This window comes from Anneissia japonica, unplaced genomic scaffold, assembly GCF_011630105.1.
Source record: "Anneissia japonica isolate Jap-2015-1 unplaced genomic scaffold, ASM1163010v1 scaffold1511_len2985839_cov193, whole genome shotgun sequence".
Taxonomy (NCBI): domain Eukaryota; kingdom Metazoa; phylum Echinodermata; class Crinoidea; order Comatulida; family Comatulidae; genus Anneissia; species Anneissia japonica.
Genome location: NW_022685291.1, coordinates 817,138 through 829,391, shown reverse-complemented (window position 1 = coordinate 829,391; position 12,254 = coordinate 817,138). Strand labels below are relative to the sequence as shown.

The 12,254-nt window shown below is 34.7% G+C and overlaps 1 protein-coding gene and 1 long non-coding RNA gene across 6 annotated transcripts in view; both read left to right on the top strand.

Annotated features, from left to right (window-relative positions):
- The window catches only part of LOC117109963 (cytosolic carboxypeptidase 1-like), a 38,100-nt gene extending 33,460 nt beyond the window's left edge, over window positions 1-4,640 (top strand). For all 5 annotated transcript variants that reach the window (XM_033252495.1, XM_033252488.1, XM_033252504.1 and 2 more), the window contains 3 exons: window positions 500-676; window positions 1,287-1,438; window positions 2,618-4,640. In XM_033252495.1, coding sequence (XP_033108386.1) covers window positions 500-676; window positions 1,287-1,438; window positions 2,618-2,819 — 531 coding nt within the window. In that variant the 3' untranslated portion in view covers window positions 2,820-4,640. The remainder of the gene's footprint in view (window positions 1-499; window positions 677-1,286; window positions 1,439-2,617) is intronic.
- A 5,119-nt stretch (window positions 4,641-9,759) lies between these two features.
- LOC117109634 overlaps window positions 9,760-12,254 on the top strand; it is a 7,471-nt gene continuing 4,976 nt past the window's right edge. Inside the window, exon 1 of the long non-coding RNA XR_004445566.1 lies at window positions 9,760-9,857. This is a non-coding gene — a long non-coding RNA (uncharacterized LOC117109634). The remainder of the gene's footprint in view (window positions 9,858-12,254) is intronic.

The window sequence follows — 12,254 nt, the reverse complement described above, 5'->3', positions numbered from 1 at the left end:
TATATATATATATATATATATCTTGGGCATTTTAAACATATCTGAATTATTCAAATTTCACAACTTAGGAAATTTAGCAGGGAATTTAAATATTTCATAATTTTTTGAGGTCAGAAATATAGCATGTACCAATTTTGAAGTATTGAATTTCTATATTTATATTTATTTGCATATATTTGTTATTGTTATTTTTTATTATTTCTATTTATATATTGCTATTTGAATTCATATTTTTATATCATGCATTTACATGTTTACCTTAAAAGGCCAATACTCTCTGGGAAAAGCTTCACTATTAGCGTTGGCTATTTGGTCTCTCCCCGGCTGTGGCAGATACTGTTATATTACTTTGTGTGTCTTTTTTTATGTACTTAAATATTTATTATCATTTTGTATTATTATTGTTGGTGTTGTTTACCCAAACTATTATAAAATATTTAAAAAAAATACTAAACTATAGTTACTAAATTGTGAAGTGTATTGTTATTTTATCTCCTAGACTTTACCGCGCATGCTGAGCCAAATGGCGCCCCCATTCTCCTTGAGCAGTTGCAGCTTTACTGTAGAGAAGGGTAAGGAGTCGACTGCCAGGGTTGTGGTTTGGCGTGAGATTGGTGTGCTTCGGAGTTACACAATGGAAAGCACATACTGTGGATGTGATCAAGGCCCGTACAAGGTGTGCAAACCATCTAATAATTTGCAACAGATTGTGTCAGATAAAGGCCATAGATCTTCAATGGCAGATCCAAAGATGTCCAATAGGAGGGCCCAATCGGGACACAACACTACCCCAGGGGGTCCGGGGCATGTCCAGATGAAATTTTTGTTTTCTAAATGCCCAGAAATAACCTCTGAAACGTTTTGGGCAATCAACAATTTCTTTTTCTTTCTTTTTTTTCTTTCTAAAAGTGGGGGGCACAGGGCCAGCTCGCCCCTCCCCCATCCTCCCCCTGGATCCCAGTAGACATTAGTTGTTTATTGTGGTTACCTGCATTCCATTGATTTTTTTTATTTTATTTACTAAGGATCATTAGTAGGGCCTTGAACTGTAAAATGTCTTTCTTAAATACTTTGATAATCCAGACACTTATTAGAGTCACAAGCATTGTTACATGTATATTTAAAAACATTGGTATGTCATATATATTATATTAAAATAATTTAAAAATATTCTTTTCCTGATATTATGGTGTAAAAAGTAATTGATAAAACCTTTTACCATCAGTCTGGAATGGTATAAAAACAAACCTTGAACTCACAAAATATATATTTTTTTCAATTATTAGGGTCTCCAAATCAGTACTGCCATGTTGGAAGAGATGGGACAGAAGTTTTGTGAGAGTCTGATGAAACTGAAGCAGCACCATACATCAAAGACAACACACATTCAACCAGTCTACCAATATATACTCACTTCATCAGAGAAAGAAGATGATAGGTATGTAGTGACAAGTGTCCACCTACTATTAATAATATTTTGTAATTTGACCATCCAATAGGTTTAAATTCCACCATTATTGAGGCTTGCCATCCCAAGACCAGCCAGTGGTGGCTCTAGGATATATTTTGAGAGGGTGTTCCCCCTCCCAAATAAGATGTTTTAAAGAATATGAACCTCTGGGTGGCTAGAAATGACACTCTCTGATTGTGACAGACATGTGTTGGCCTGGCGGTTGGCCTATTTTTATAAATTTTTTATTCCCACTGCCCGACGAGCTCTGTCAAATGGGGGGGGGGGGCTTAAGCCCCTGCTGCCCCCCCCCCTTAGCTGGCGCCGCCACTGAGACCAGCGTACTGTTGTTACTCTATATGTTAAACTGAGTAATTAGCTTAAGAATGTGGCAGTATACTTTCGTACAGAGAAACTGTAATACCTTTACTCATAACTTTGGCAATAGTAAGTCAATTCCAGTAAATGACATTTTAAATCTTATAATGTGGAGAATATGAATATATTAAAAAGTGAATTTTAATTCTTTGGTCACTGATGGTGGTTTTGGGATGGCATGCCTCATAATATATGGTGAAATTTTACTTTTTGTATTCTCAAATAACAGAATATTTAAGGTCAAATATTAACATGTTTTAAAGTCAGTCTCATAATGTGTACTGATACACAATAATAGCAGGAACATTAGTAATTAGAGCAGACACTTCATAAAGTGCATACCTCCTCCCTGTTCCTGAATACCGAACAATACGCAGGCTGTGTATGGGCGATTCCATTATTTTCTTTTATGCTTGGGGGTAAAACATCAAATTTCCTTGATCTTGACCCTGTCCTTCATCCTTTTCTTCTCAAAAGTTAATCATCTCTTTCTTAGGTTATTATGTACCATTCCACTAAATTTTATGATGATCAATTCCTTAGTTTTTGCTTTCTTGCTAACAGACAAACAGGGTGAATGTATAACTTCCTTGGGGGAGGTAATAATTATTATACTAAAAATAATAAGTTACATTTATATACCACCTTACACCGAGAACACTACCAAAATGTTAACGATTATTACATCTAGCATAGAAAATTTATTTATTTTTTTCAGTTATTGTGAGATAGAATGGTTTCCTAATAACAGTGATTTTAATGACAATTTGTAAATACAATTATTTACAGTTTGGAAGACACTCCGTTATCACCTCCAACTCCGACCCCATCTGCTAGAGACATTGCTGCTGATGAAGATGACCTCAGTTTAGATGAGGACGGCGATGAAAGTGATAATGAGGAAGAAGATGATGCAGCCGTTGTTGGTATCCCCATTGACACTACGAAGCCAAAATCATCACCAACGAACAGGAATGAATACTCATCATAACCAAATGTTTGAGATGTTAAATTATAATTGGAGGTTCCCATGATACATCAAGTTACATAGTACTGGTACAAAGATTTCTCGGACGTGAATGAGTAGGCTTTGCATTTGCTATGAACATCATCACCTGGTGGCTACCAGTTTGTTGATAACTGGTAAAACGTACGTTGAAACTTCCCCATATGATGGTTGCATCTAACATCCATTACCTGTGGCAGAACTAGTATGTTGGCCAATCACATATTGTACACATGAAGTTTTTTTGCATGCAAAATCTGTTACTTGAGCTACAGTAGCTAGTGGCTGTAACTGAGGTGGGAAAATTTGGCTAAGAACAGGTTGCAACCACTCTTGATTGTTGGTTGCATGTAGCATTTGTTACTGTATTTGCAGCTGTGCATGCATGTTGGCCAAACACAAGTTGCAACCATGCTTGTGTGATGGTTGCATGCGACAGTAGCTAATTGAACAGTTCGTCAAAAAATCCAACTCTTGGTATTTCGTTGGAATGCAATCCTCCCTCAAAAGTACTACCACGAACTAGAGGGCGTCCTTTAAAAAAGCGCAAAGCTGTTCGTTTCGAATGCGTGCTGTGTCTAAAAAACACATATTCAAGATTCAAACTCTATTCAAATTCTAATAGGGTGCCCCCTATCTCTCATGGTAGTACTGTTTTTAAACGTAACGTTGCATGCATAGAAAATCAGCTCAATCAAATATCTTGCAGTTCTATGCTCTTTGAGGTCATGCTGGCAGTGCTTTGCTGCCTATGTACTATTGCTGCAACTTTTTGTCTGACTTTTAGCCTTCTAATAGTCTGTACTCTTAGAATAAAGGTGCTATTGAAATTCCTGTGGTAGTACCGTGTACATTGTTTTGTCTTATTCATACAGTAATTTGAATGTAAAGTGATTTTAGGATTATTTTAAGAACAAAATGTTACTTTCACAAGCAAGATGGAGGTGGATTAATTGATTTTATTAAAACACTAAACACTTACCAGCAAAATAAGTACTAGTTTAGAAACTCTTCTGAATCTGTTTTTACTAGGATAGGAATTTACGGAGTGGTAGGCCTACCAGTTTGGCAAGCGTTGGTGGTTAATATATATTTTAAGGTAAAATAGCTAAAAGCAAGTGGGTTTTATTTATTAAATACATTTTATGGCAATTCTGTACTACATTAAAGAGAATAATGATTAATAGTATTGTTCTAGTTTCAAGTACTTATTTGTGATTGTCTGGTTTTGGTATATATATATATACTACATAGTAAAATATAGGCATTCGTTTGTTGGAATGTTATTATATGTATGCCTTTTCTAGGATATTAAACTTGAGTACTAGTACTTGGTAAACAGTGTGAAAATTAACGTAGTTACAAGTTTGTTTCTATACTTCCCCATTGTAGTGTGTACTACTAAAGTTGTAGTAGTTTGAGTGCTCATATAGTTTGCATGTCGATAGCTACGGAAGACCTCACTAGCAATATCAATTCATAGTTTAGACGGAGCACTACTCTATTGTACTACTGTATTGTACTACAACATATTTACAAGTTAAAATTGTGTGTAAAACATTACAAAAAGAGTATACATTGATAGAATAGAAATTTTAAAAGATTCTTCCTTTATAAATTTAAACATCCTGTGCTCTACATTCTGTGATTGGTTATGATGTAGACTCTGTACTAGTAGTTAGATACAGTAATTTAAATAATATGGACATGCTAGCTGAATGTTCTCTAGAGCTTGTGTGATTTTGATTTCTTGACTGCATAGGGGAGGATTATTATCTTGCTATTATATTATATTGTTAAACAATATGTCACTAAATTGTTTTCTTTGTTTTGAAGATGTCAGTAAAATAAATACATTTTATGAGATAGTTATATAAAAAAAAATAATCAAAGATGAAATAATATTATTTATTTTATTACTTATTTAGCAAATTATTTTTTCCATATTTTAAGTGTATGAAAGTGAGAGTTGTATTATAGAGAAGAAAAGAATGAACTGATGTTTTTGAGTTATGAAGTAGGGTATTGGGATTTATTTAGACAGGTCAATGAATAGAGAATGCCATATCAGCGGTGTTTAGGATGAGAAGAGTATTCAGTGTTCATAGCAGTTAATTTTTTCACTTATTAGAAGTGTCTTTCATGAAGAGCTAGGAAAAAGTGTGTTTTTTTTTTACATTTTGTAACGTTTGTATTTATTTACTTTTCTAACGATTCATTCCATTGTTTTAAATATTCTTTTTTAAATATTAGTGTTTGTTTTTGATTATTAATTTTAAATGAAAATATAGGTTATATTTACTGTTTTGGAGATATATTTGCTTCGGAAAAATACAGTATTAGTTTTAATGAAACGAAATTAGATAACTATCTGTAAATTGTAATTCTTGCAGTGATTGTATCGCGAATATAATGGAAAATAAAGTAAAAGAGAAAAGTATTACAGTATATTGTCTTTTATTTTATCAGTGGTGTTAGCATAATTTTTATCGATTGTTATGGTCTTAATTTACATCAGTAGTTGACTATATGACTGTAATTGCCTCTGTCTATGTCATCATCAGTAGATAAAACCACTGGTTAGCTGTATTAACGTTTCGGTGAGATTGCTCTGACCGTCATCAGGAGAATGATAAAAGATGACTTCTGTTGGTTCTCAATAGAGATGGTGATCGTCACTGATCCATTGTTTTGGAAACAATCGTCAAGTTAATACAGCCAGCTTGTCATCTTTTACTTTAGACACTGACGCTCATGGGGTCAATCCGTGGTTAAAAGTCCGCCGCCCATTGAGGGTCCATGTACAACGCTCCGATGGGTTGAGGTGCGAATCCCCCCCCCCCCGGTAGCTCAGGCATTATTTTTATTTATTTACTTATTTATTTTTGCATAAAAACAGACTCATATCAATCCCAGATTGCAAACCTGTGAGCTTACAAACAAAAACAATAAACAGTTAAACAAGAAACAAAAAGGACAAATAAAATTCACATTAAATGATTAAAGCAATACAGTAGTATTTACTCATTACGTAATCACAAGTTCACACAGTAAAATGTATAAGAAAAAAGTCGCATAATAAATTAAGGAAATTCTTGCTATCAACAATTATTATCAAAACCCTCTTTCTGTCACCAAATACCGTACCAAAACCTACGATCAATGTTCTTTCACTTTACTTCTGCCTTCAATTCAATTCAATTAACATTTATTCAATTAATTAATCAAATACATCAAATGATAAATATAGTGGATAACATTAAAATTAAGTAATTAGGATAAAAAATAGAAGCGAAGCTTGTCTCAATTTGACCCCGACAAAACAAAAAGTAAACTAGCTTCCAAATAACATAACCTCTTCCAAATCTATTTGCAACTTAAGACATCTTTGTTTTCCGGGGGAATATATTATTATATGAATGTCAAAATAGTATGAATGAGACATATGAATCTACTAGTAAGGCCTATGACGATGATTATCAAATTTGCAGCTATTATACAATTAAGTTATTGATTTTAAGGATACGTTTTAAGAATATTCATCATAAAAAAACTAGTATATACTATCTCAAAAGAAGCACTATCTATCTTGATTTAAAAAAGATGGTTTTCAGATGGATTTGTGTTCAATTGGGACCTATGGATCCCACGAATATTCTACAGGTAATGACAAATGCAACTTGAAAACTAGGCTTAAATAATGTTAACTTACATGATACCCAAATTAGGCCAATGAATCGAATCTGGGAAAATTTAAACTTTTAAACGCTGAGAAAATTATGTTAAACAATTGTTTAAACATAATCGGTATTTTCATGTTCCCTAGGTAATTTAATAATCAACAGGAAAATGACTAGGTGAAAAATTGGCGAATTTCTGCAAAAACGCAGAGGGAAGGCCACCTATATAGCTCACGATATGAAGGATAATTTTTACCCCCTCCATTTCCGGCTGTTTTTTGTTCTGCTAGACGGATCACATCAATAGTTTGTTACTCTGCAGGTTGACAAATACAACGTGTAAACTAGTTTTAAGAAGATTAAATAATGTTAAATTGGATCATACGTGTCCAAATATGGGAAAACTAAAACATTTGAACGCAAAGAAAATGGTTAAATCCAAACATGATTCTTAGGTACCATAAGTATTTTTGGGATGATTTTTTGATCCCGCCATTTCCGGTTTTTTGTTGTGTTCTGTTGGGACCTACAATAACTCTACAGCAGGTTGACGAATGCAACTTCAAACCCAGTTTTGAGCTTAAAGAATGTTAGATCTGTATCTCATTTATTAGGCCCATATGTCCGAATATGAAAAAAAAAATTAATCTCTAAGAAAATAATGTTGAACAAGGTTAGATCAAATGCTTATACTGTACTTGCATTACATCCCTTCAGTTGAAACACATGCAGAGTAGACTGGAATTGAACTGGGTGGCACCAAAAAGTTGAACAATGGATCCAAGAAAATACCACACAATAACACAATAGCACATTAAAAAATCGCCCGCCCTGGCAGCGCTGGGGTTGAAGTAGCTTCTGGACCGCAGGTCGTCTCAGCAGAAAATTTGCCCAGAAATCAAGTATTGTTCGCAGGTTTTGTCATTGGTTTCAAACCTCCAACAACACTTTATTAATGTGTCTCCGTACTCCAACAAAGTTTGAAACAGGTATTCCTAGAACAGAAAGATTTAAAAATAGCCCTAGAGCTTTTCTCACCACTCAATCAAATAAGTTAATTGCTTTCTGGGTTTTCTTTCTGCGAATGTCACCACGTCATAGTTAGGCCTACCACCAACCTGAGGGATTTGAAGTGCGTGAGTGACAGTTGGCTGGGAGGGGGTGGTCCAAGGGGAAGGGGGTGGTCCAAGGGGAAGGGGCCACGCCTCCCGCCGCTCTGACGATCTGAGCATTTTTAAGCTGTTTTAAAACGATTTCAGGAAGTGTTTGTTGATAATACGGGCACGCAAGCAAAAATATAATTAATAAATCCACGTACAATTTGAGTTTCAATGTAGGCCTATGTTTAATTTGAGCACCCGAACTATGTATACCTACACAAACATTTTATATTTTTAATAAAACCAATTTCTTTTAATTTTAAATACATTTTCCCCTGAATTCGTGATATTAGTTATTACGAATAGACTTGTGTTAAATGCGTGACAAATTTAGGATCACGCATGTGTTTCTGCAAAATGCGGGTTTCATCCAAGTCACTTTGAAATGCGGGTTCCGCACGATGCGAGACGGTTGGTAACCATGCCACGTGCTCCGGCCCTGGTGTTGTTTTGGGTGCGTTGTCACGTCGATTACTTACAGTGCCAGCTGTGGTTAACATAAGCAAGAATTTAATCCAATGAAACTGTTTATCATATTGATACCTTCCGACGAAAATTGACCCTACCGGCGTCACCACGGCGTCCCCATTGATCGATCTGACGTGACGTTGTTATGTGGGTGTTTTACAGATTATTGAGAATGGTAATATCACCGAAAAAATAGATAAAATGACAGATGAATGACCAACAAAGACAACTGAATACAATAGTTTGTCATTATAAGTTATTTAGTATAACTTTATTCGGAAAATAATTCTCAAAATCGAGTTGCCGTCCCCGGCGTTGTCAGTGACGTCGTATGATTTGTGTGCGGTTTTTACCAATTAACCCATAATTAAAAACTAGTTAAGCCATGTAGTACCTTGCAAGTCAACCCAGAAACCCGGTAATTTGTTGATTGTTTATTGGTAGCGTCCCTTTGCTGCCAACAATAGTTTTTTGGCAGTTGCTTCCCCGGTGACACCGTGAGGGCATTGTGAAGGCTGGTTACGATTTGGTGGCACATAGTTTGAGTATTTTCATTCATCTGGTCATGTGGTCAAGTCAGAAGCTTATCTAGATGTCTTGAAAATCTGTGAGTGCCATTTCTAGCCATCTAGCGGTGCCATAATCATGATGTCTTGGAAATCTGTGAGTGCCATTTCTAGCCATCTAGAGGTGCCATAATCATGATGTCTTGGAAATCTGTGAGTGCCATTTCTAGCCATCTAGAGGTGCCATAATCATGATGTCTTGGAAATCTGTGAGTGCCCCCTGTCGCCCGACGCACGACTAAGTCGTCGGACCAAAGATTTAAAAAACAATTTTCCTATCTAAATAACGTTGTTTGACTGCCAATCCCTATTATTGTGGTCTAAAAGCACATTTTGGACCATACTAAGCCATAAAAAACTCTCCCCGTGAACCCTACAAAGGAGTTTTTATTCTGGGCCGTCGACCGAGGCTTTGTCGAACCTTTGACTCGGACCCCTCCGTCGGACATATTGGACCCCTTGTCGGAAATTTTTTGGCACCACCGCTGCCCCGCCCACCCCACGTCTACAATTTGTCTTCCAAAACAAACATTACGTTTTCTCTTCGCATGACCCCGCCCAATCAGGGTCCCCATGTGCGGTTCATAGACAACTGTCGCCGATAGGATGAGCGATTTTATGGAAACCGAGCTGAACTCTGGATCCGCGCCTGTATTCTCAATATTTTCTGCCCTCAGGCCCAACCCTGGTGAGGGCTTAGGTGGACGCAACGCCTACCGCCAAATCGTGCATCCGCCCCAGAAAATCACGATAGAAATCTTCGTAATAAGAATAATATCACCCAACTTATAAAACGAAACGTTTCACAAATAGCCCAATTTCCATAAGACATCAAACTTATTTATCAATAGTAAACATGACACGGTGAGATTCCCCTCTTTTTTTCATATTGGATATAATTTTATTTTTGATTAATTTTTCTTTTTTTTTTTGTATTTTTCTGATGTTCAAATATTTTAACTGATTCTTAAATTTTCTTTATAATGAATTACTAAATATTCATACATATGCATGAACTTGTACGCTAACGCCTTTGTTTATGAAGTGGAAGAAAAGACTTTGCAGCACCTGGAGTTAAAGTAGATTATTTCAGTAATGTAAACGCCGTATCTTCAGTATGTTTGTTTGGAGCACATAATTTCGTCCCTGGTAAGTACTCATTCGTTAGGTGCTAAGTAACTTATTCTGAAAAATAGGTCATAAAAATGTCCTTGGGAGTGGTTCAGAAACCAAATAAACTCGTTGCGGCGCCAGAACGGGTGCTCAATCTACTGTATTTCTTCTACTCTACATAGATATGCCTGCCCTTGGTCAAGGTTCCGCTGCGAGTTTTAACTAAGAAGGCCGACTCTGGGCACAGGGCCTAACACTAACCGCAGTCACGTTATCTTATGCACTAGACCTATGGGATGTCAGGAAGTTAGAAACTAATATTTCATGGTACACATTTTTACCTATGAATACAAGTCCTTAGAACAGTTGCAAAAGCAGATTTTTTAAGCCACACCAAACCTATTTTTACTCATTTTAAACTTTCAATATTTTCGATCTTATTGAACTGAACATTTCTCTTGCAATGTATAAAGCACATAAGGAATTAATTCCACCAATTATTCAGGGATATTTTAAGCAATTAGGCAAAAGCATAATTATGCTACACGACAGCGGGAACATTTTAATTTTAATATTAACTATAGGAGAACAACACTAAAATCAATGTGCTTGACAAATAAAGGGGTTTGTTTATGGAACAGTCCACCTATAGTAGTATTAAAGATTTTAGAAATATTATTTTATTTTAAAAATATACAAAAAGAACTGCAGTCTGTGTTTTTATATACTGCAAAAAATGTTATTTTCACTTAACATAAATTTAGCCGTTAACACTGTTAAATTATAAATAAATCCTGTCTCTTATACACATCTAGATGTGTATAAGAGACAGTATATATACATATATATATAAGAAGACGCAGACACAATAAACTGCTACGATACTTTGACTTGTAGTCAAATAATAATAATAATAATGATAATAATAAGGCGATAATAATAAAAGGGCAAGTAGACGCATAACAAAAATGGCATGAAGGAATAAAAGATTATATAAAATATGATATGAAATATGACATGTACATTATATAATACTGTAAAATATAACGATATAATGAAGTGAGTTATTGGAAAAAGTCACTTTATCCAGATATTATATAATAAATAGAGTATAGACTAGATGGATAAAAACATATTTACTTATTAGCGAAAGTGAAGTCATGAATATGAATCCAAGGTCTTTATTAGCACCTGACTTGTGTGTTTTAAATTTAAGTCTTTGCACAACGCCTTTCATTACTAAAATGAATTGTATGCAGTTAATATTATAGTGATTTTATTAAAATGTTTAGCAATCGGTAAATTATATTTGTTTTTAATTGATGACTTATGATTATTACACATGTTTCTAAAGGAGCAACCTGTCTCCCCGACATAGCATACCCCATCACAAACCGTGCACCATATGAAATGGAAATTCAAATGTAAAATTTGTAGTAAAGTTTTAATACATTAAATAATGTTTATTATCTTCATAGTATTTGTCTAATATTTTAGTATCAAAAATACCAGAAATTAAGTAAACGTAAATATTTTATATGTACTCTATTAATGAAATTTAGTATTTAATTTTGTTATTACAGTAAATAAATAACCTGTTCAATTAAATATTGTACTTTAATTAGATTGTGTTCACTATTATAGAAATATAGGCCTACAGGTTTTACTACAATTCAATCAAAACAGACAAAAATATATTTAAAAAAAGCAAACTTTAACTTTCTGAAAATACCATCACTTATAAAGCAACTTTAAATGTTAAGGCCAATGTCACACTTTGTGGCCCAACTTGATGGAATAACCCATATATGAAAATTATGTTTTTAACAAACATACTGGCAACAGTACAGTATATCAACATATTCAAACCAATTGAATATAAGTACTTTTTCATTACTTATGCTCCTAAGTATGAATCGCCATAAAAACAAAGAAGAACAAGTTTTCATATGTCATCGGACCCCCAGCCACCGCGGACTACGCAAAGGTAGTTTTAAAGTTGTTAAATTGATTTGAAAATCATTCACTTCTAAGTAATGGAGATAATGTGCATATAAAGTCCAATTCTTGTAAAACTGGAGTGAAAAATCGAGGGTTTAGGGCCTATAAATGAATCATTTTCCCGTCTCAAAAATTTCGCCGTCTCAGAGATTCTCTATAAGGGATTCGTCCCCTTGGCCCATGCTCAGAAACACGAAATGAGGATGTGTAAGACTGTAAAATATTCTCCACGTAAATTATTAGGCCCAGAAATCCGTTACCGCGTTTACGAAAATATGAGCCAATTTCCACGGATATCCATGCAGAAAATTGAGGCCTTCATAGTAGGAACACAAGTATTTACGATTCTGCGCATCTATTTTTCTAGAAGTTTTCCTGTGCAATTTGAATTTTTTGTATCCTCCGCAAAAAAAAAAAAAAAAAAAAAAAAAA